This window comes from Peromyscus eremicus, chromosome 22, assembly GCF_949786415.1.
Source record: "Peromyscus eremicus chromosome 22, PerEre_H2_v1, whole genome shotgun sequence".
NCBI lineage: Eukaryota > Metazoa > Chordata > Mammalia > Rodentia > Cricetidae > Peromyscus > Peromyscus eremicus.
This window is the reverse complement of record NC_081437.1, coordinates 19,040,038-19,065,247: the sequence shown is the minus strand read 5'-3', so window position 1 is coordinate 19,065,247 and position 25,210 is coordinate 19,040,038. Positions and strand designations below refer to the sequence as shown.

General features: G+C 39.0%; 1 protein-coding gene and 1 non-coding gene across 6 annotated transcripts in view; both read left to right on the top strand.

The window, feature by feature from the left end:
- Birc6 (baculoviral IAP repeat containing 6) overlaps positions 1–25,210 on the top strand; it is a 183,650-nt gene that overhangs the window by 131,169 nt on the left and 27,271 nt on the right. For all 5 annotated transcript variants that reach the window (XR_009375738.1, XM_059248553.1, XM_059248552.1 and 2 more), the window contains exons 61-65: positions 684–984; positions 3,243–3,460; positions 5,215–5,379; positions 6,827–6,995; positions 15,418–15,628. Coding sequence is in view for 4 of the 5 variants with exons in the window: in XM_059248553.1 (XP_059104536.1) it covers positions 684–984; positions 3,243–3,460; positions 5,215–5,379; positions 6,827–6,995; positions 15,418–15,628 (1,064 nt within the window). In the remaining variant the exon portion in view is untranslated. The remainder of the gene's footprint in view (positions 1–683; positions 985–3,242; positions 3,461–5,214; positions 5,380–6,826; positions 6,996–15,417; positions 15,629–25,210) is intronic.
- On the top strand, positions 22,542–22,648 carry LOC131897761 (U6 spliceosomal RNA). The gene has a single exon (XR_009375782.1). It is a non-coding gene; the product is annotated as a U6 spliceosomal RNA (small nuclear RNA).

The window sequence follows — 25,210 nt, the reverse complement described above, 5'->3', positions numbered from 1 at the left end:
CCTTCCACAGTGTTTCCTGAGCTTTAGGTATGAATGTGTTTTTTAGGTGTATCCATGGGGATTGAGCTTCACAATTCTGCATTTCTAAAGGCTAGTATAGGGTCTAGAAAGATGGTTTAGTAGTTCATAGGGCTTACTGCTGGTCAGTATTTGTTGAGTTCCTGGCATCCATATGAGGTGGCTCACCAACTGTGTATGACTCCAGCTTCAAGGGACATGACATATTCTTCCGGCTTCTAAGGGTACAGATACACACAGCGTTCATTCACACAGACAGTCACACATGTAAATACATTTTTCAAAATGGTGGCACATGCCTTTAATACCAGTTCTCTGGAAGTAGAGGTAGGTGGATCTCTTGAGTTCCAGGCCAGCCAGAGTTACCTATAAAAATAAACAAATAAATTCATTAACCACCCCCCAAAAGAAAATACTAGTAGAAGTGAGTGAATCAGTTTGAAGTGCAAGATGGTAACATAGTTTTGAAGAATCTGTAGTTATTTCACTAATTATAAATAGGAAAATGCAGTTCTTATGTAGACACACTTGGTAGATACTGCCGTACTCATGATGTCATACTTAAGTCTTTATGTTCCTGTAGTTTAAAGAGGTCATTTGAAGTGTTTTGTAATTGAACCGGATATTGAAACGTGGAAATAGCTTAATGCTTCTCTTTTCTTTAGGTGAGTGCTCCAGTGGTAGCATCTACCACTCAGGAAAAACCAAAAGATAGTGATCAGTTTGAATGGGTGACCATAGAACAATCAGGTGAACTAGTTTATGAAGCTCCAGAAACGATCGCAGCTGAGCCTCCGCCTGTCAAGTCGGCAGTGCAAGCCACTTCCCCGATCCCTGCCCACTCTCTGGCTGCTTTTGGATTATTTCTCCGTCTCCCGGGGTATGCTGAAGTGCTCCTGAAAGAGAGAAAACATGCCCAGTGCCTTCTTCGATTGGTATTGGGAGTTACAGATGATGGAGAAGGCAGTAAGTATTTAGAGTTTTTAGTTAAATTTATCAACACATTCACAAATAGCTTGGACAAATTTGTTCAGGTTATTGTCTGTTCCTACCCATTTGTTTCTTTCATAGTAAAGCTGTTTCCATGGTTTGTCGTTATTGTTCTTTTAGAAGTAAATTTTAAAAAATCCTAAAGAACTTTCATATTCATTTTATAAATTGTATGCTGAGTACTCACAGTCCCACTGAGTGACATTGGACTAATGTGATCAGGAAGTAGGACTGTCTTCTAGTCATTGTAGTAGAAAATAGGAGAGCATATTGACTTTGACAAGTTAGAAAAGGATTTGAGCTCAGTGAGGCTATTTCTTTACAGATGTGTTAGTGTGAAGTTGTATAGCAGTTGTGGTGGTACTCTGAAAAATAGGCAAAATTTAGTTTGGGGAGATTATTTCAGAACCGGAGAATTGAAGCAGTGTTTGGAGGCTCAGTATATGAGGAGTTAGCTGATTAAGATCTCCATGAAAGGCACTTTTTAAAAGTTGTGATGATGGCACATTCTTGTAATCCCAGAGCTCAAGAGTTCAGTGGCAGAAGGATCAGTATTTCAATGTACTGAGTTCAGCGGCAGCCTGGGCCCCGTGAGAGTCTGTGTGAAAAAACTATGAAAGTGCTTCCTTTAAGAAAAGTTGTTACAGGTAACAGGTTATAGAAAAGCATAGGGTTTTTGTTTTTTTTTTTAAATTTTGAATACCAATGAAAATTTACTAAGCAGAGCAATGACATCTGAAAAACACCCCCCCTCCCCAAGAAAATTAATCTGGTGAAGTGTTGGATTAGTGTTTGCAACAAGGGCAAAGCCTAGTCCTCAGCAATGTAGAAACAAAACAAAGAAATGAAAATTAAAAGGCATAAATCTATAGCAGTGAGCCAGGTGATGGTGGTGCACACCTTTAATCCCAGTGCTCGGGAGGCAGAGCCAGGGTGATCACTGTGAGTTCGAGGCCAGCCTGGTCTATAGAGTGAGATTCAGGACAGGCACCAAAACTACACAGAGAAAACCTGTCTCAAAAAATAAAATAAAATCTGTATCAGTATTTTGAACACAGAGAAGAGAATTGAGAAAATTGTGTGTTATATGATAAAGCTATAATAAACATAATTAAAGCTATAATGATTGTTCATTTTGAGATCATTTAATGTAATGAAAGATTGGTTGGTCACAGTTAAGGTAGTATAGGAAAGTAGAGTTTCATTTGGGTTACTCTTAATTGTTCACTGCTGATCATATACAGCAAAGGGGAAATGGACTTTATGCCGCTTTAAACAGCACACATTAAATGCAAAGAATGGTTGTGATGCATGATGGTAGCACTCTTTCCGCAGTATTCATCCACTGTCCTGTGTGCTCTATCACCTGTGTTTACCACTTCTTTCTGATTGAAGCAGCGCAAAACTGCTGACAGACACATCTGTTCTTACGGAAAACCACTTGAAAGGCTAGCAGTTACTTTCTGATGGTTGTAAGAAATTTCTTTGGTACATGCTTTTAATCCTAGCACTGGGGAGGTAGAGGCAGAGACAGTTGGTTCATTGTGAGTTGGAGACTAGCCTGAACTACATAGAGAACCCTGTCTTTTAAAATAAAAAAAAGTTCTTTTTTAATGGTTAGATTTTTATTTCACATTCTAGTTCATAATACCTTTGTTGTCATTGATGGCTCAGATGTGTAAATTTACAGAGTTTGTATGTGCTATGTCTTGTAGAGATGTTCTTGATACTGTAATAAAGATAATAGTATTCTATCTCACATTCAGCCTGCTTTATAATCAGTTTAGTGGTGAAATCTTACTTTGTCATTATTACTTGTGACCTTGTATGTAACTACTTATTCTTTTCTTTCTTTCTTTTTTTTTTTTTTTTTTTTTTTTTGTTTTTCGAGACAGGGTTTCTCTGTGTAGCTTTTCGCCTTTTCCTAGAACTCACTTGGTAGCCCAGGCTGGCCTCGAACTCACAGAGATCCGCCTGGCTCTGCCTCCCGAGTGCTGGGATTAAAGGCGTGCGCCACCACCGCCCGGCTTACTTATTATTTTCAAGTTGTGTTTTGTTTTTGTTTTTTTGAGGCAGGATTTCTCTGTATAGTCCTGGCTGTCCCAGAACTTGCTCTGTAGACCAGGCTGGCCTTAAACCCACAAAGATCTGCCTGCTTTTGCCTCCCAAATACTGGGATTAAAGGCGTGCACTGCCCTGTGAAGTGTTTTTAATTCTAGTCTTCTCTTTCACAGGCCACATTCTGCAGTCTCCATCCGCCAATGTGCTTCCAACTCTTCCTTTCCACGTTCTTCGCAGCTTGTTCAGTGCTACTCCCTTGACAACCGATGATGGTGTACTTCTGCGGCGGATGGCACTGGAAATTGGAGCATTGCACCTAATTCTTGTCTGTCTCTCAGCTCTGAGCCATCATGCTCCACGAGTTCCAAACTCTAGCCTTAACCAAACTGAGGTAGGTTTTATTCAAATTCTTTTAGCCAGTAGTTCTCAGCTTGTAATCTTCCTCCTGTTATGAATTGTAATATAGATATCTCTTTTTTTCCTATGGTTTTAGGCAACCCCTGTGAAAGGGTGTTTGACCTCCACAGAGGTTTAGACCTGCTACTTTAAGTTATGAAAAACTAAACTTAATTGATGAGAGTATGAAATGACATTTCAGAATTTGGAGTTCCATTTTATGATTACTATGGGATACTCTGATAGCCTCCTCAGAAAAATCAGATTAACCTACCATTAAGAGATGGGTAGTAACCAGGCAGTGATGGCACACACCTTTAATCCCAGCACTCAGGAGACAGAGGCAGGTGGATCTCTTGAGTTCAAGGCCAGCCTGGTCTATAGTGCGAGATCCAGGACAGCCAAGATGGAGAAACCCTGTCTCGAAAAACCAAAAATAAAGAAATAGATAGTTGGAGCTTTCCCACTTATCAGGATATATTGATGTCCTTTTCCTTTTCTTTTTAACTTTAGAGAATCTTATTATTGAGTTGTAAGTTATATATTATAGTAAGTCTCCCCCCCCAAAAAAAAAAATCAATTTATTGTAATGAACTCACAAATAAGAAAATTACACAGCTTGGTTAATGTAGCTATTCAGACAAATACTTGCCCAATCTAAACTCTGTACATCTATTCTGAGAACTTGTATTTTGTTAGAATGGCCAGTCTGAGCCATGGAGCTTTTTTTATGCACTTATCCACCCCCCCCCACACACACACACTCACACGAGAGAGAGAGAGAGAGAGAGAGAGAGAGAGAGAGAGAGAGAGAGAGAGAGAGAGAGAGAGAGGGAGGGAGGAGGGAGGGAGGGAGGGAGATGGGGGGATGACACACGGGACAGACAGGAAAAATTCATGACAGGATTAAAACTAGAAAAAGTGTTAACTTTATACCTTCTTTCATGATTCCTGTGTCTGTTACCTACATTCCATCCTTCCTCAACACCTAATACTACTTTTTCTTGTCCACTTTATAAGTCTCACACTATAGCCAAACATCTACTTATTTACATAAATATATAAATTATAAACAGAATCTGTAGGGAGGAGAGCACATGGGATTTTTTTTTCCCTTTCTGAGATGGAGTCTCCTTAATTATTACTACATGTTCTAGTCACAAATTTGAACAACAAAAAAATTGAGATGTGTTCCTTTTAGAAGTAGAGGTAGTCTGCCTCTCTTGATTGATAATATCACTTTAGTGTTTTAATGAAATCTCCTGAGGTAGTTTTAAACTGGAATCCTAAAATGGTCTGACTTACAACCCTTCCCCTTTCTGCGTTTTCTGTTCGGTTTCGAGTCGTTGATTCTCCGAGCCTGCTTCTTTTCCTAATCCTCTGTCTCTCTATTTTTGGTTTTCTTTCACTTAGCATTTAATATTTTCAAAGTTTATTCATGTAGCAGGTGTTAGTATATCTTTTTGCAGATAAATAGTATTCCCTTGCATTTGTTCATACATTAATTTCTTGGTAGGCATTTGGAATCTTTCCATCTTTGGATTGTGTGAACAGTGCTGCTGTGAACTTGTTTGCACAAATGCTTATTTTAACACCAGTTCTCATTCCATTGGGGTGTATGCCTAGGAATATTACAGTAATTAGTTTTCAATTTTTTGATGAATGGCCAAATTGGTTTTTATGTTGTTAATCTGTTGGACAGTACAGTGGTAATATTCCAAGCACTAGTAATATTCTTTTTCTTAAAAGCCACAGGTGTCAAATTCTCATAACCCTACGTCAACAGAAGAACAGCAGCTGTATTGGGCCAAAGGGACTGGCTTTGGCACGGGTTCCACAGCATCAGGATGGGATGTGGAACAAGCCTTAACCAAACAGAGGCTAGAAGAGGAGCATGTGACCTGTCTTCTGCAGGTGTGTTTGTGAATTTGTTATTGTTAATGATAATCATTAAATTACTTTTTTTATTTGGTCTGTCTTTTAAATAGTGATGACTTACTAATTCATTCTCAAGTATATATATTTTTCTTTGATGTTTCATGTAGTCTAGGCTGGCCTTGAACTCCCAATCTTCCCTTCTTCATCTTTGGAGTGCAGTCATGACTGGTATTCGCAAGCATTCTTACCTACTTCGTGCTCACTTTTGTTTTCTTCTCCAAATACATTGTAAAAGCGTGGGGTTAAAGAGTGGTCTTCCTTGGTTGTATTCTTAATACCTTCCCTCTCAAAGCTTCTCACCTGAGAGGATACAATTACCCTGTGTCTTCACAGTGGTGTTTACCTGCTAGTCATCCTTTGTCTTAACATAGACCCTCTGCCCTCCTATGTTAGAAATTAGCCTCTATGTTTCATTCTGTGCTAGGACTGAACCCAAGACTCACTCACACCTATTAAGCATATGCCTAGCCACTGAACTGTACCTGTAGCTCACTTTAGTTCTCTTTTTGAAATTACTCTATACTATTTCCAGAATCAAGCAAGTTGAAAATAGGAGAGAATGTCTATATCATAGAAACGAAGCAACTAACCTAAATTGGTGCCGTTTTGAAGTGTTATTTTCCACAGTACTAGGATGGTATGCTCATTCTAGTACAGAATTCTAAGATTCCAGCACTCTCGAACTGAATCCATCCAGTGAAACTCAACAATGAGGACTAGGGGTGTAACTCAGTGTAGTGTTTGCCCAGTATTCATGGAACCCCTTGATCCAATCCTTAGTACTACATAAAATTAAGAATGGTAGTAGATGCTTCGAATCCCAGCCCAAAGGAAGTGGAGGCAGGAAGATTAGAAGTTTAAGTTTGTTCTCAGCTACATAGCAAAGTAGAGGCCAGAACTCCTTGAGCGCCTCACAAAGGGAAAGAAATGCTTGAGTTGCTGGCAATGCTGTAGTCACTAGTCACTAGCATCAGTGTGTGTCTGTCCTTAAGCGGGTTGCTTCTCTTGTAGTCACCTCAAGCACCTGCCCTGTTTAAGCAATACTCAGCAGAACAGACCCTTCTCTTCTGATAAGTTAATCTGAAGTGTCCTTTCTTAGCCAGGTTGGATGTCTCAAGCCTGTAATCCCAAACTCAAAAGTTGAGAGGCATCAGGCTCACTGAAAAATCCAAGGGCACCCTTTTGGAAAACCCAATTTTGAGGATTGCCAGGGCCACATATGGAAAAGCTGTCCCCAAAATAAAAAGTACACAATCAGAATATATTGTATGAAGAAAAAAAAATCTATTTTCAGACATAAGAGTATCCGACATTGGTTAAGTAGAAAATACATGTCTTAAGTGTGCTAAGATCAGGTTCCTAATTATGAAGTACATCATTGAAGTATATGAAGCTGAACTCCAATATACTTTCAATATTTTAGGTTCTTGCAAGTTACATAAACCCCATGAGTGGTGCTGTAAATGGCGAAGCCCAGTCGTCTCATGAGAGCCGAGGACAGAACAGCAGCGCTCTGCCCTCTGTGCTTCTGGAGCTTCTCAGTCAGTCCTGCCTCATCCCCGCCATGTCCTCCTACCTGCGAAATGACTCTGGTAAGTCACCATATATGACAGATTGATAATCTTCATGATGATATTCTGATGTAAATACGGTGGGATTCTGTGTGTTTGTTCTACTTTCAGGAAGGTATAAAATTACATACATGAGAACTTGAAAATAAGTTAATGAAAAGTTAAGTCCATGATACTTGCTAATAAGGGCATAAAGTTTTTGAAGTTAGATAAAAAATACCATGGACACTTTCTTTGCCAGTATTCAACTGATTAAGGATTGTTTTATAATGGGCTTCAATGTGACATACATGAATATAATGAGCTTTCGTATTGTTCTCCTCTCTCTTTTGTCTCCTTCTATCTCCCTCACTGTTCCCAATTCTTCCCAAGTAGTCTTCTACCTCTCCATCTTTTTTTCCTCTACTTAAAAAAAAAATTGTTAACTTGTGCATGTGTGTGTGCATGTGTGCACAAATGCACATATATGCCAAGGTGTACTATTAAGTCAGATATGGAGTCAGTTCTTTCCACCATGTAGGTCCCAGATATCCAGCTCAGGTCTTCAGGACCTTATCCTTGAGCCATCTCCCTTTGCAGTCTTTTGACTCTGTATTTGTTGGCCATTTGTGCCTCTTGTTTGGAAGTATTGGTTCGGTTCAGTTGTCCATCCATTGGCTGGATTCTTTGACTTTTTGGAGTTTAGTTTTAACAGTTCTCTGTATATTCTTGGTATTAACCTTGTGTCAGAAGAAAAGCTGAGATCTTGTTATTAGACGTAGCCACTGTTAAACTTGTATTGTAATCATTAGATAATTCTCTCAGTTCCTTTTACTTGTAATACTGGATATGCTATTGTTTATCCAGTTTAATTTTAGACTTTAACTTTTATTTAAGAAACTTAAGGTTAGTAAATGGCTTTTAAAAAACATGGAAATTTATGCAGATTTAGTGTTACTCAGTTAAATTCTTGTTTAGTGGGAATGCTTAGTAAATTGTTTTCCTACTAAAGCTCTTTAATTAGTTTTGGTTTTTGTTTTGTCTTGTTTTGTTTTTAAATAGACCTGAAGTGAGTATAAAGGAAAATTTATTTTTATCATGTGTTTGTGGAAACATGTTTTAAGTGTTTGGTTTCTGTAAATCTCAGCAGCAAATTTAAGTCACCATGTTTAGCAAATATCACTGAGGTGAGATGATAGCTCGTTCTGGTTTTATTTGTGTTTCCATGGTGACCAGGTTATTTATTTATGCTCAGAATATGGTTTGGTACTGAGTTTTAAATATACTTACTGGCCTTTTATATCTCCTTTTAAGAAATGTCTGTTCAGATTTTTTTTTTTTAAATGGAATTATGTGGATTTTTGTTGCCATTGAGTTTAAGCATTACAGGTATTAATGGTTTGCAAAAATCTCACTTTCTATAATTTGTCTCTTGACTTTTTGGTAGTTTATTTTGCTAGCCATAGGCCTTTTAGTTTGATATATAGTACTGTCATTATGTAGACTTCTTATATATGAAGGGAATGGCTCTGCAGTGTCCGCATTTAAAAACATTTGTTGCTCTTGCAAGGCATTCGAGTCCCGGTACCCACATGGAGGCCCACAGCTACCTGTAACTCCCAATTCTAGGGTATCTGACACTCTCTTTGGTCCTCCAAATGCATCAGGCATACACATGGTACACATACATGCATACATACAAAACATACATGCAAAATCAGATAAATCTTTAAAAAGTTTTATAAGGAATTACTACATCATCTAGAAATCTCACTATTGAGTGTATGTATGTCCATGAAAAGGAAATAAAATAGTAAGATCAAAAAGATCTGTGTGCTTTTTTTTTTAAAGCACTATTTATTTATAATAGTCAGGATACAGCTTTATCATCCACAATTTTTGTTGATTAATGAACAGATTTTTTTTTTTTTTTTTTTTGTTTTTGTTTTTTGTTTTTTGTTTTTTGTTTTTCAAGACAGTGTTCTCTGTGTAGCCCTGGCACCTTTCCTGGAACTCATTCTGTAGCCTAAGCTGGCCTCGAACTCACAGAGGTCCGCCTGCCTCTGCCTCAGGGATTAAAAGCCTGCACCACCACCACCACCCGGCTATGAATGGATTTTTTTAAGTGGCATATGCATAATGGAGTATCATTCAGCCACAAGAAAGATGAAATCCTGTCATTTGCCATATGGTGAAACTAGAGAACACTTTTGTAAACTTAAATAGACAAGAACATGAAAACACATACTACATGTTTTCATTCGTGTATGTTGAAAACGTTGAACATTTAGTGCTAGAGAGATGGCTCAGTGGTTAAAAGTACTATCAGCTTTTTCAGAAGACATGGGTTTGATTCCCAGCACCCTTATGGCTACTCAGAACCATCTGTTATTCTAGTCTCTATGGATCTGATATCTTTTTCTGTGGATTTGGTCTGGGAGAGTTGTAGTGTCTGTATACTCAGCCAGTCTAGTCTGCACCAGTTAAATTAGGAATTTCAAACTAGACAGGAGAATTTGAAGGATCCCAACATGTATAGGTAATTCATTTTTTGGAAATATGAATGCTAATTATTCAGCAGTGAGATGGTTCAGTGGGTAATGATACATGCTGCCATGCCGGAAGACCCAAATGCAATCCTTTGAACCTACAGGTGGAAGAAAACTGACTTCTATATGTTGCTCTCTGACCTCCAAGCTTGTGCTTCTCCTCTCCCCTAATAAATGAATAAATGTTGTTTTTTAAAGAGAAGGAAGTGCTAATCACCTCTATTTTTATCACCATATATTGTATGTACTCATTGAATTACAATACTGTACATAGTAAAAGTAGGAGTACCATATGCTGGGTAAAAAGGGATGATTAAAAATTCAACGAATTATATTATAATATTATAATATAATCCGTGGTGGTGGTGTACACCTTTAATCCCAGCACTTTGATCCAAGCAGAGGCAGGCCAGCTTGATCTATAGAGCTAGTTCCAGGACATCCAGAAAGACTACACAAAGAAATCCTGTCTCAAAAACAAACAAACAAACAAACAAATCCAATGAAGAGAAAAAGTAGTTATTTTTTTCTAGAAATTTCTTAGGTAGATAGGAGAGTCTTGTATGAAGAATATGTTTATGTTAGCTTCAGTATTTTTTTTTAAATTTTTTATTTTTATTTATTTATTTTTGTTTTGGTTTTGGTTTTTCGAGACAGGGTTTCTTTGTGTAGCTTTGAGCCTTTCCTGGAACTCTCCTTGGCGACCAGGCTGGCCTCGAACTCACAGAGATCTGCCTGGCTCTGCCTCCCGAGTGCTGGGATTAAAGGCATGTGCCACCACTGCCCGGCTTCTTTTTTTAAAAAAAAAAAATATTTATTTATTTATTAATTATATATGCAGAATAGGTGACTGCAGGTCAGAAGAGGGCACCAGATCTCATTACAGATGGTTGTGAGCCACCATGTGGTTGCTGGGAATTGACTCAGGACCTCTGGAAGAACAGTCAGTGCTCTTAACCTCTGAGCCTTTTTCGAGTTGAAAGAGAAATTAGGGCTATTCTAAGAGATATTTATGTTTGTGGCTGAGAAACTGAGAAGAGAGTCTCTTCCAAGGAGCCACAGAGTATGAGATAATCTCATGTGAAAAGTTGCAGAGATAATCCATTTGTGAGGTCGTTCTTTCATTAAGGACTTTTAACTTATTTTTTGTATAGGATCTCACTCTGTAGGTCAGCTAGTCTCAGATTCATGCTCCCTCGTCTTAGCCTCCTTCATTCTGGGACAGCAGGATGTGCAACCATCCAGGCTTTGTGCATGAGGTTTTTACTAAGTTTGAGCCTAACCCTCAACTACACATCCATGTCACAGATAATGAAGTATAAAAGGAGATTTTGAGAATTAAGAATTAACTTATGATAAAAGGTTTGTAAGGCAGGCAATTTAGTCTTACCCCATCAACTATCTTTCCAGGAATGCTGCCATCTTTCATAGCTATATCAAGTTACCAAAATGAACAATTTGACATTAGTTCAGTGGTTAACCTATAGACTACTTTTTTTTTTTTTTCCCCCTCCGGTTTTTTGAGACAGGGTTTCTCTGTGTAGCTTTGCGCCTTTCCTGGAACTCACTTGGTCGTCCAGGCTGGCCTCGAACTCACAGAGATCCGCCTGGCTCTGCCTCCCGAGTGCTGGGATTAAAGGCGTGCGCCACCACCGCCCGGCCTATAGACTACTTCTATCTCATCTTTTTTTTTCATGTCTGATTTCTGTCTTGATATCCAATCTACGTCTCTCCAGTGTCTATCTCCTTGTGATGTCTTAGTATTCTTTCGTTTATTGTGATCCTCTCACTTGCCAAGAAAACTGGTTAGTTTCTTCCAAGACTTTCCAATTTGGAGGATTCTTTTATCCTGATTAGACTAGGGTTATGGGTTTGGGTAGAAAGTATGAGAAAAACAGTAGTTACACACTCAAAGAAAAATTAATTCCTCTCCCCAGCAGCCAACAGTAGCCATTAGTTCCTCAATGGGGTGAAGTCTCATCGACCCCTCCCGTATAAGTCCTGGAATGTTGAATGATTATCTTGTATAGGGAACCATACCTGTTGTGAATTCCTGAGATAATGACCACATCATCTCAAAAAGATAGCTTATATAGTTCTCCCCATCTTCTGGCTCTTATATTCTCCCTTTCCCCCCTTTCATGATGTTTCCTAAGCTTTGGGAGAGTTCATAACAATGTTCCATTTAGAACAATCATTTATTCTTAGCACTTTGGCCACTTATGAATCTTTACATTGACTGCTGTCCACCACGAGAAGAAGCTTCTCTGATCAAGATGGAGAGCATCACTAATCTATGGATAAAAACATAAAGTTTTATGAGATAGTTTGATAATATGTTGAGTTAGCAAAATAATGTAGGTCCCTTTTACCCCTCAGGGCCTGTAGCTTCCCCTCTCCTAGATTTTGACTAAGTTTAAAGTACCCAGGATGAATTCCTCCCTGTGGACACAGGCCTCAAGTCCAGTTAAAAACTAGTTGGTTACCCCCTAGTCATCATGCCACTATTGCAGCCATAGGCATGTCTTGCCTGGCACATCAGGGTCTACTGCTTGTTAAGTGCATCGATGGCTTTTCTTACATAGTCACCTGCATAGTGCCCTTTAGCTCTATGAAAGCTAGCCACCTGGAAGGAAGTTTTCAGGTTGTTTCCAGATTGATTTCTATATACCAAGCAACCAAATTTTGTTGTGTCTTCATCAGTAGCTATGGTGGGCAACCAAGAAAATAGCCTTTGTTGTTTTGAGGGGTCAGGCTGTGAGGTCTCCCTGACAAGTAACTTGCAAAGAGGTATCTATGCCTGTCACTGGGGGCTTTCATTTAATAATTCATGTCTACTTGGTGAAGCATTGTTTACCCATGTAGGGTACTATGTTCAAACACTCCCCTTTATAAACTATTATCATTATATTTTTAAAAATCAACTTGCAAAATAGTGTGTTTCCATAAGGCTTTTTCATACATCTTTAGTTTTTTGTTAACCCACTATATACCCCTTTCTCATTTCCTCACTTCCATTCCTGCTTAAGCCTTTTGTCCCTAGTATTCACATCCACATCCACTACAAATTCTATTTTTGTAATAGAGTATCAGTTTTCAAAAAATCAGGATATTTGTCTTTTCATATATGTCTGGGATAAAGGGCAAATGTTCAGGTAAGTAAACAGTGACAGTCAAATTTTCCTACTTCTCATCATTGGTGGGTGTAAAATGATGGCACATTTCCCCATTGCTTTTTCCCTCCTCTAACAGCAGTATCTGCTGTAATCTAGCTGGCCTTGAGCTCCCCTAGAGCTTGAGGAAGACTTTGAACATTCAGTCCTCCTACCTCCATCTCCAGTGCTGGTATATACCACTACATTCCATTATCCATTAATTTTAATTTATAGTCTCTGTCTCTCCCCCCCCTCCTTCCTTCTCCCCCTTTCACTTCCCCTCCCCTCTCCCCCTTCCTCTCCCTCATTGTGTGTATGTGTGTGGTGTATGCTTGTGCGTTCATACCATAGCATATGTGTGGAGGTCAAAGGATAGCTTTATGGAGTAGGTTTTCCTTCCACAATTGCATCAGTTCTGGATATCAAACTTGGGTTTTCATCGTCAGCAAGTGCCATTACCCACTGAGTCATCTCAGTGGCTCTAGAAAAGCGGGTTCCCTGATGTCTTAATTAGGGTTTCTATTGCTGTGAAGAGACACCATGACCATAGCAACCCTTATAAAGGAAAAACATTTAATTAGGGTGGCTTACATTTTCAGAGGTTTAGTCCATTATCATCATGGTATGTGCCGGCAGGCATGGTGCTGGAGAGGAAGCTGAGAGTCCTACATCTTGACCTGCAGGTAACAAGAACTGGTGTTAGACACTGAGTGTATCTTGAGCATAGGAGACCTCAAAGCCTGCCCCCACAGTGACACACTTCGTCCAACAAGGCCACATCTACTCCAACAAAACCACACCTCCTAATAGTGCCGCCCCCAATGAGCTTATGGGGTGAATTACTTTCAAACTACCACAGCTGACCTGGAAATGAACTATCCATCGAATTAAGCATCATTCTAAGTATCCATCGAATTAAGCATCATTCTAAGTAGCCTTCCCTATCATCACCGCATCAGAACTGACATGATCCAGCCCTTTATCCCCTATAGTAATTGCCCCAGAAAGACCAGGATTCTAAATGATGCCTCATCCTCCTATGCTCATGCCCAGTGTGGACTCTTGAGACAGTTCCCCATATGATTTTCTTCTGTTGGTTCTCTGTTGTGTTTTAATTTTTTGTATAAGATTCAGAATACTTACCAGTGTCTCAAAACATGTGACTGGTTTCTCTCTGTGTAGAACTGTGAGGTTAGGAACTTTCTGTTTTTGTCACTGCTGTGTTCTCAGCTTGACTAGCATCCTGTTTTTAAAAATGCTTATAGAATGGCTGTTCAGTAATTAGTGTTGGAAAAAAGTTACCTCACATGAGGCATAGAAGTGAATTCCAGCCAAAATAGGCCACTCCTATTTAATAACTTACAAGAAGTCTTAGAAGTAAAAAAATCTATTCCTTAGTACTTCAGATTTTTAAGAAAGAAGTTTCCTGGGCAGTGGTGGCACACACCTTTAATCCCAGCACTTGGGAGGCAGAGACATGCAGAGCTCTGTAAATTTGAGGCCAACCTGATCTATGGAACAAGTTCTAGGACAGCCAGGGTTACACAAAGAAACCCTGTCTTGAAAACAAACAAATAAAACAAAACAAAAGAAACACAAAGAAATATAAAAGAAAAAAATCATTTGATTTGTAGCTAGTAATTAAAAATACGTTTTTTTGCTAACTAGAATGTTAATTTGCCGAAAGACTTTCAATAAGTTATAGTCTTGTGATAGTTACGTACATACTATGAGATGACTTTATTGTTTCAACTTAAACAATGTAATTGTTCTCATGCTGTACTACTATAACGTATTAGTTGGGCTACTTAAGTGGTAGAATTTTTGCCTGCCACACAGGAGACCTGGGTTCGATTCCTACCCCATGTACCTGATGGATATGTTTCATTTCGCAGAATTTGGAAAATTAAAATATGTACACCATACCATTGACACTTATTCAGCATTTCAATGGGCAACTCTTAGGAGTTCTGAAAAGGCTGGTTCTGTGATTACGCACCAGTAGAAGTTAACGGCCATCATGGGAATATCTGTACAAATTAAGACTGACAATGCCCCACGTTGGGTGGCAGAAAATAGGATAATATTGCTAGCAATCCATGGAGTCTGCTTAATGATCAAAGGAATTTATTTGGGAATTAACTAATAAGAGAGAATAAAGGAATTTGGTGAAGGAAGGATGAGGCATGGTCCAATGCTGTTCTTTGGCAAGCTCTGCCCTGGTGCATCCCAGCAACCAAAACCACAAGGTATGGAAGAGAGAGCTGCATAGGTGCATCCCAGGTCTTAATGGTCTTTGAGTGGCCACACCCCAGGAGCATGTACCTCAAGGTCAGAGGCAGGTGTAACAGTTACCTGCTACCTCACTAGGGGCAGTGCTTCAGGGCATGGCTCAAACAGCTCCCGCTACAATTTTTGTTTTGTTTTTTTCGAGACAGGGTTTCCCTATGGTGCCTGTCCTGGATCTTACTCTGTAGACCAGGCTGGCCTGGAACTCACAGAGATCTGCCTGGCTCTGCCTCCCAAGTGCTGAGATTAAAGGTGGGTGCCACCACCGCCCAGCATGGCTTAAACAGCTCCCACTACAATTTATATGTAACATAACAAAATAGTAATTACCACCATGCTTGTTCCACCCTACTCTATATCTTCCTTGTTTTCTAGAAGTGCAGTGGTGCCTCATAAACATGTGTTGCTAGTCCAGTCACCAACCGTTAACCCTGTGTTCTCACTGTATGTTTTCTCCCTTTTCTTCCTTAGTTCTGGACATGGCAAGACATGTGCCACTCTACCGGGCTCTGCTAGAGTTGCTCCGGGCCATTGCTTCTTGCACATCTATGGTGCCGCTGTTGTTGCCTCTTTCTACAGAGAATGGTGAAGAAGAAGAAGAACAGTCAGAATGTCAGACTTCTGTTGGTACATTATTGGCCAAAATGAAGACCTGTGTTGATACCTACACCAACCGCTTAAGGTACAACACCATGTTTGTTTCTCTTGACTTTGCTTTTAAACATTTTGAAAATAGTTCTGTAAATGTTTTTAGCTTTTCTTCTTTATTGACATTTACCATTTATACAGGCATATATACACACATAAATTCAGACAAGCAATATATCAACATAAAGAACATGTATCCGTCCAATCTTATACCTATGTCCTTTTATCACAATAGTTTATTATTTGTCCCCTTGAGTAATGTAGATATAGATAATGGGTTTTACTAACTGTACCACAGTGTGTCAGTTGTACAAAGGATGTTAATTTCCCTCAGCACTGAATTCAGAGACACCTTTAAGTGTCATTTTATACACTCCAGTGACATTGTTTTTATTTCTAATTCCACATTAAAGATACTGCATTTTACTTTGCCTAGTTATTGTTGGGTGGTTAGGTTATTTTGTTATAACAACTTCATACATACAGTTTTGAAGTTTATATAAACCTATACAGGTAAATCTTAGTGTCCAATATGTGTGTGTATACATTACTTTTGTCATTTAGATACATGTTATAATTTATGGCATAACCTTTCTTAGAAATTAGAAAATCAGTCATTATTAGTTGGAGTTACAGTGAAGCTAATTGCTTATGGAACAGTAATATTTTTAATTCTCTTTTGGTCAAAGTTTATACTTGAAGATGATGAGTTCTGTTATGAAGAATGTAAAATCCAGAAAGCCTTTCTTTCCTTTTCACAGAGTCAATTTTCCTTGAAGATGGCCTTTAAAAGATAGTTTTTAAGGCATTTATATTACTGATGGAAGCTTTTGTGTGTGTTAGTAGACTTCTAAGTCAATGAATGTTCTTTCTCATCCTTGTACCCAGTTGTTTTGCAAGAATCTACAATTTAAAAAAAAAAAAAAAAGAATCTACAATTTAGATGTTACAGGGTTAATTAATGCCATTGAATTGGTCGCCAAAAAGAGTGGTTCTGTTTTGGCCCAGTGTACTACCTCTCTGCCAGCTGGGCAGGGATCACACACTGGAAGGAATTAGGAGGCAGACTACTTGGTAAACACACAACAGGCTATAGTTGCCATCAGGAATGGTAGCATATGTCTGTCGCTGCTTAGGCGACCAGAGCAGAAAGATGATTGAAGCCAACCTGGACAATGAAGAGAGGCCTTTTGTTTCTGTTTGTTGTTGTTGTTGTTGTTGTTAAAGATGAAGGTTCACGTTACTCTGTTACTAGGAAAGGGAGTTGGAAAGGTCCATTTTCGTTGACAATTTTCTGTTGTATAGAAGAAAATAATACTGTGTTTGGTCTGTTCTGTTCTGTTCTCCCTCCATTTTTGGTTTTTCTGATTCGGGTCTAGGAAACCAGTGTAGTTCTGTTAAAAGAGTATTTTGCCACTATTGAACCAAAATCATACTGTCCAGTTGAAGTGATGTCTTTAATTGAGCATCTTGTCCCTGTACTGTAATTAGTGTCTCTTGCTCCTGTACTGTAAAACATGTAGCTCTTAACTACATGTCTGTTACATACCAAGATGGGAACCTGCCTTGCATTTCTCTGCCTTGTTTTGTTGTTGGGATAATTATTATATATGGCTATAACCAAACAGTAAAAATATATACTCTGGGGCCAGGTGATACTGCATGCTTTGTAATCCTAGGACTCATGGAGGCAGACCATTGTTTAAATATTTGAATTCAAAATATTGTTTAAAAGTATCTTTCTTTAAATTGTGTATATCCCTATTCTATAATGACCCTGATGGATCCTGTAAAGGATCTATGACAAGGAATTCTAAGATATTTAGGAATAAGTTTTTTGCAGTGAATGGTAGTTAATACCCTTGTTTATTTTTGCTTTTCTTAATCCTGTCCATACAAAATGCTATATAATTTTTTGAATGGATTTTTAGCTTCTCTGAAAATGTATTATTTCAGATACAGAATAACTGAATTTGTTTTTCAGTTAATTGTCTGGAAAACACATCATATTTCAGATTTAAGACTCATATAATAACAAAACACACATGTGAAACCACAGTAACTGTCCACAGAGCTTGTTTCATTTGTTGTTTTCTATCCATAAAGGCCTTTGTGGTGACTGGTCTTAGTAACCCCTTTTGCTGGGGTGTTTTGTGTTAAGGCTTGTGAATGTTGCTTGGTTAAGATCCCAGTGGTTTCTGTTGGGGGTTGGGGTCTGTCTGATTAGAGAACTTAAATCCATCCTTTTTTAGTCTACCAAGAGTTAAGACTTAAAACACTACCTGCCTGGGCAGTGGTTGTACGCCTTTAATCCCAGCACTTGGGAGGCAGAGCCAGGCGGATCTCTGTGAGTTCGAGGCCGGCCTGATCTACAGAGCGAGATCCAGGACAGGCACCACAACTACACAGAGAAAATCTGTCTCAAAATAAATAAATAAATAACACTTCCTGCCTTTCTTTGAAAAAAAAAAAAGTGTATTTTGTCTTTTTGCCAAGCATTAAAAAAAAAGTACCCCCCTTCTGAGTTATTGTATTTAACGTTGATCATCTTAAAAGAAATTGTTTTCATTCTGAAGATCTCTGATTTGAAGATAGTAGTTGCCTACATGTACAAGGCTCAACATCATAAACACATAAACACCCTCAAAAAAAAAAAAAAGAGGGATTGGCTAAGTGAAGACTAGAGGGTGTTTGTGTTCCAGACTGTGTAGAAAGTTAGCACTGAAAGAAGTCGTTTCCTGTGCAGTAAACCCAAGGAAGTTGGGTGTGCCATTAAATGTATATGGCAGATAAAGCAAGAGAGAAATCAAGACTAGATGAAGGGTCACAGATTACTTATCTTTAAAAGTGGTAATGAGGGCTAGCAAGGTGATTCCAGCAAGTAAAGGCACTTACTGGTAAATCTACTAACCTGAGATGATCCCTAGGATGACCCACATGGTGGAAGGAGAGAACCAACTCATAAAGGTTGTCGTCTCTCTTCCACACATGTACCAAGGCAGGTGCATGCCCCCTCAAATAAAATGCAATAAAAAAATTTCAATAGTGATCTTATCCAATCTAATGTAATTTTTGTTACAGATAGGTGATCTCTGAATGTACTTGAATGGTTGGAATGGGAGGTGGAATAAGGCCATGAAAGGAACTTTCCATCTCAGCAATTGTGTCCTGAGAATTGTAACTGAGAAATTTGGTGTTTAATAACATTCTTGCTGATATATTATGGACTTGATATAAAGTTAGTTCCTAGGTAGAAATACATTTCTTATTCAAGACATTTGACTTAAAAAGCAATCATGGGCCGGGCGGTGGTGGTGCACGCCTTTAATCCCAGCACTCGGGAGGCAGAGCCAGGCGGATCTCTGTGAGTTCGAGGCCAGCCTGGGCTACCAAGTAAGTTCCAGGAAAGGCGCAAAGCTACACAGAGAAACCTTGTCTCGAAAAACCAAAAAAAAAAAAAAAAAAGCAATCATGGAGCCAGGCAGTGGTGACAAGCAGATCTCTGAGTTCGAAGCCAGCCTAGTCTATGGAGCAAGTTCCAGGACAGCCAGGGATACACAGAAAAACCAAAATAAATGAGTGAATGAATAAATAAATAAATAAAGTAATCATGGGGTTGTAGAGATGGTTCAGCAGCTAAGAGTACTTGATACTCTTGCAGAGGACCCAGGTTCAGTTCCCATCACCCACATGGGAGCTCACAAAAGTTGTAACTCAAGTTCCAGGGAATTGGATGCCCTCTTCTGACCTACACAGGCATGTATGCTGTGCACGTACATTCAGGGAAACAAAACACAAAAATAAAAATAAATCTAATTTTTTTAATTTAATAAAAGCAGTTATATAACTCAGATTTCAAGTTTGCTCAGGATCCTCCTCAGCAGCATGCAAAATGATCCCAGGTAGAAGATCTATGAAATGAATCCTACTGCTTGGGCAGGAATCTATCAGTTCTAGGCTTGATGAGGCCCAGTCATTTGAGACATTGTATTATGGTCTTTGAGTATACAGTTAGCAGGAATGAAAAAGAGAGTATGTACTCATTGGAATACTCTCTTATGTACTCTCGTTAAGGTTGTAAATGTAGGAAACTTGTGCAGCAGCTAATTAAAAAAAAAAAAAAAGAAACAAAACCACAACCCTTTTTTTCCCTGAAGCCCTGTGTGTATATCATGGAATTTTACTGACCTAATAATCAGTCAGATAGTTTTTGTTATTGAAAACTAAAGGTCAGTTTTCTTAATTGGAAGGTTTTGGTCAGACTCCAGAGTTCCTGGTAAGTGAAGACGCGGTTAGATCTTGAGCACCCATGCTGTCACTTACTTAGAGTCCAAGTAATCCAGTAACGTTTTAAGGAAATTTTCACATTTAAAGAGGAAACATCATGTCAGAAACAATGCCATTTGCCATAAGTGGAAGATTAGTATTAAAATAAACTAACTTGAATAAGCTTGTTTTTTTTTAATTTCTCCTAGAAATGTGTTAACCTATATTCTCAAAGAAGAAGCATAATTATTCTCTTCTTTGAACAGATTTATAAAAATACTGTGTCTTAGTGTTTGCCACGTGTGTGTAGTGCCCACAAGATGTCAGAAGACAGTGTCAGCTCTCCTGAAACTACATTTATTACATGGCTGGGAACTGCTGTATGGGTGCTGGGAACTGAATCTAGTTCCTCTGCAGAGCTGAAAGTGCTCTTAACTACTGAGACATCACTCCAGCCCTATTCTCATTGTTTTTAAAAGTGAAACATGGAAAAATAAGATTCATATATCCATCAGCAGATGATTATTTAAACAAAGTGTGTTCATGGATGTAAAGTCATGCAACAGTGGGAATTAATAAAGTGGATCTCTATTTGTAAGTCTCTTTAGGTATAGAAAGAACTCTGAAACATCACTTTGTCTTAAAATGATTGAAATACTGTTTCATATATTAAATACAGTGTGAAACAATTGTTTAAGTTCAGAATTATTGAATGAATTTCATCTTTCAATTTTCAGTGTGCAGTTCTGTAAACCCTAATGCATGTTAAGATTCCTTTAATCCCAGCCATAAACAAGTCATAAATAGTTTGATCATTAAAAATTTGCAGTTAAACCTTTATCCCATCTGTAATGCCTGGTATTCAAATTGAAAAAAACACAAATGGCCAGTAAGTCATTAGAAGTATTCAGCATCGTAGCTATCAGAGAAATGCAAGTAACTTGAGATTCCACCCCACTTCAGTGAAATTAGTGTACTTAAGAAAACAAATGGCAAGCCAGGAGGTGGTGACACACCCTTTAATACCAGCACTCAGGAAGCAGAGGCAAGAGGATCTCTGAATTCAGTCAAGGTCAGGCTGGTCTAGAGATCAAGTTCCAGGAGGCCAGGCTATACAGAAATTCCTGACTAAACAATAAAAAGATTTTAAAATAGAAAATAAGAAAACAAATGGCAACAAATTCTAGTGAGGATGTGGAGACAGAAGAACCCTTATCAAAGCACTACCATATGACCTACCTGTGCTACAGTCCATATACCTCAAGGACTCTGTATCCTCCCACAGAGATGCTTGCACGTCTGTGTGTATTGCTGTATTACTCATAAAAGCAGGGAAATTGAGCCAGCCAAATGAATGGATAATGAAAATGTATGTGCATATATACAGTGGAATACAATTCAGCTCTAAAGAAAAGTAAAATTGTGAAAATTTGCAGGAAAATGGATGGATAGGTTTGGCAAGTATAATAAGTAAGGTGACCAGACTTAGATAAAATCTTTGTGATTTCCCTCATGTGGATTTTAGTGTTTAATGTTTGTATGTCTATAAGGTGAGTGTAATATATGAAACAAGCTAAGACACCTGTAATGTGACAACTTCTGGGGAGATGCAACACACATGTCTACTCACCTCAGATAGGGAGCCACAACAGACCAAAGTACAGATACCATGAATGTCCAACTTGGTGAACCATGAGTTTTATTGGGGTTACCTACAGGAGCAGAAAAGACTCAAAGACAGCTGCATCACCAAGGCACGCTGCAGCATCGGTGACAGTTCACAAACCTGGGAAATCTAGAATACACTGCTCAGCTGAAGGTCGCTCAACAGGTTGGAGAGTGCCCCTTCCAGGTGCTCCGTTCTTCTAAACCTCTTCCTGACAGCTAGCCCTTTGGCTTGTCAGTCTTCTTTGCAGCTCAGCTCCTCTCCTCTGAGAAAGTGTCTCAGCTTTTACTGCTTACTCTGGCAGAGAGAGAATCTGGTCATTTTCAGGGACTTCCTGAAAATATTTAGTTGTTTACCTTTCTTCTTAAGGAGCTTTTCTATGGGATAAAATGTTTCAATTTCAGAGGAAACTGTTGTTGTTCAACAGACTACAGAAAAGAGATGCTCAGGGCTGAGGAAGGGGAGGGAGTGCTGAAGGAAAATACTATTTTACATGGAAGTGGAAAATAAAATGGAAATAAATAGAAGTGGTCTGTGATGCTGTTGTTCCGTATTTTAAATGGGGAGATTTGGCAAACTAAAAATGACCTCAGGTTTTACCAAGCTCTTTCCTTGAGTAGAGTTCTCTCTCTGGTTAATTTAGTGCATGGCTTAACCACCATTGGTAGTCTTTGTTTTGTTGAGACAGGGTCTGAACTCACTTTGTAGGCCTGAGGCAGGACATACCTTTGAGTGCTGGGATTCTAAATGTGCCACCACACCTCACCACGCATAGTCTTCCTCCGCTTTGGGGACACTGATTTTAAGAAGTTTTCTCTCTCTTGTAGAATGTAGAAGATTTTACAGACAGGAGAAGAGAAAGGAAGATGTCCATTACCTGTCTTACTCTGTTTTCCTGTTTCCTTCCTCTGTGCTTAATTGAAGACAAAGTTAACAGTGACACAAACCTTGATCTCATTTAGTGCAGCTACAGTTTAAGAGTTGTTCTGTGTCTGTTCAGTACTTAAGAGCTGTAGTGCTCGCTTCGGCAGCACATATGCTAAAATTGGAACAATACAGAGAAGATTAGCATGGCCCCTGCGCAAGGATGACACGCAAATTTGTGAAGCGTTCCATAGTTGTAAAGAAAGAAAGAAAAAAAGTTGTATGCCATGGCTTGACTTTTAAAATGACACAATGAAGGAACACAGCCTACTAGAGAATGTGGTGCTGGCAGGCCTTGCCCTTCTCCCCCATTCCCTCTGCCTTGCTAAAAACTGTTAAGATTACATTTGAAAGCTGGCCACCAAGATCCTTTCTCTTACTTGGCCAAATCTTCCTCCTGAGGCTGACTACTGAAGTCCAGTGATCAGAAGCCCCCTTTGGCTCACCTAATTAACATGCCCAATTAAAATTAAACACCTCATCCTATTGTGGGATGTCCCCCTTTACCTTTATAAACCACCATTCGCTTATGTGCCCTGTCTGTCTCTTCTTTTTCCAGAGGCAGTCCTTTGTCCCTCTGGGACAGCCATCCTTGTCCCCTTTCCTTTGTTCCTTTCCCCTCTCCCTCATCCTCTATCTCGTCTACCACCGAATTCTAGCCCATTCTAACACAGACCTCCCTTTTTCTCTTCTTAAGAATGAGACCTACAAGGTCACTTGCTGTCTTTTTTCTGTCGGAGCCAGAAAGCAGCCATTTTAACTTTTTTTCCCTGCTTAAAAAAAGGATCTCTCTGTGGAAACAGGTGTTTGGGTGTGGTTTGTGCCTAGCTGGGGTCTGGAAGGCAGCCCCCGCTATGCGGGAGTCCCCTTCGCACTCTGCTTACTCTTGAATTTTTGCCCACTTATCCATAGTGATTCCCAAGAATGCTTTGCCTGCATTCTAGCTACAGCACTTTACTGTGCTGTGCTTTTCTTGTTGGTCCAGGGCTGGTTTTTGTTCAAAGTACTCCCATAATAGGGATTAGAATAACTTGCAAAAATTAGGGAATGGCTTTTTAATCTTTGAAAGGACCACTTTGTGAGAGCAAGGCAGTGAGTTTATTGAGTTTACTTCCAGAGTATGGGTGAGGGGCTATTTGCAGGAGTGTAGGTGATGCCAAAACAAAGTCTCACCCCATGATAGATAACAGCCTTCTAGAAACTGCATTATGGAATCCCCCTTTAAATTAACTTTACATTTTCTGTATAGTCTGGCATCTCCCAGGATGTCTTACAACTGGGGGCTTGGGGAACTAGAAGGAATAATGGCTGGATTCTTACATAAGGGTCCTGTGATTCCCCTCTCCATCCCTCCTTCTCCTGTGGGGAGTACCAATAGCCCCATTACTATCACTATAAACCTAGCTACTTCTATAATATGCTGCTTGGTAAATTACCATGTTGTGTATGAGGGGAGAGGAGAGCTATGCCACAATAGTGCATTTCAAATATCTGCTCCCACTTTCAAGATTGTTTATACAGGGATTTTTTTTCCAGAGTTTAAATAGTGAAATTGGGGCAGGTCTCCTAAGAAGTGAAAGAGATCAGAAATAACAGAGATGTACAATGGGTCTGAATGGTTGTATAAAACCTGAAATTACATGTTTATTGCTGCACAAGTCCAGGGCTACTGTACTGAGTTTCATACCAATCATAAGGGATAGAACTAGAATTTCATGAACATGAATTTCTGTAACTGTTAGTGCTCTCCCCCCCCCCCCCCCGCCAGTTTAAATTAATTTTGGTGAGTATAACATCTCTGCTTCAGCCCCATGCTTGTTAGTTTCTTGAGCACAAGGCAGGCTTCATGACTGGGGATGAGTTCTAGTATAGTGTTGCATTTATCACATAATACAGTATCATTACTACTGGTACAGCCTTAAAGACAGGATCTTACTATGTAACCCTGACCCACCTGGAACTTGCCATGTAAACCAGACTGATCTTGGGATTAAAGGCATTTGACATTGTGCTTGGATCAGCCTTAACTTCTTATATAAGATCTACACTTTTAAAATCGCTTGAAGATGGGTATGGTGGCACATTTATGCAATCCCAGCATTTATCATAGAAGTTTTGGGCTATAGAGTTGAGACCCTGTTTCAGAAACAAAAAAAAATTAAATACAATCACTTAGATTTATGTTATTTTTGTTTTATCTAGTAGATGAAAAAATATTCTTGCTTGACATAGAATGATACTATGAGAGTTTAAATCAATAATTAACACATCTGGGCCTGATGTAGGACAGCCTTTCTACATGAGTTCCAGGACAGCCAGGGCTTCAGAGCAGGATTCTTTGTATCTTTTTTCTTTTCTTTTTAAGGTAACAAAGCTAGGATTTAGTTCAGCATCTCCTGATTCCCATGAAGTACAAAAATATTACTAGAAAATAGTATAAATGAAGAAAGGTAAGTTAAGTGACCCAGTTTAGATACTTCTGTATTTATGCACTACCACAACCAAATAATTCATTGATCATTTGGTTTCAGACTTGTATAATGGCTAGGTTGGAACTGTAACTGTTCCTCAATAGCTATCTGATTAAATTGAAACTACAACTTACTGTATTAACTGATTGAACTTATAAATTGGGCTTGAGTGATGGCTACATGGTTAAGAACACTGACTGCTCTTTCAGAGGACTGAGGTTCAATTCCCAGCACCCACATGGCAGCTCATGGTCTGTAACTTCAGTTCCAGGGAATCCAACATCTGGCT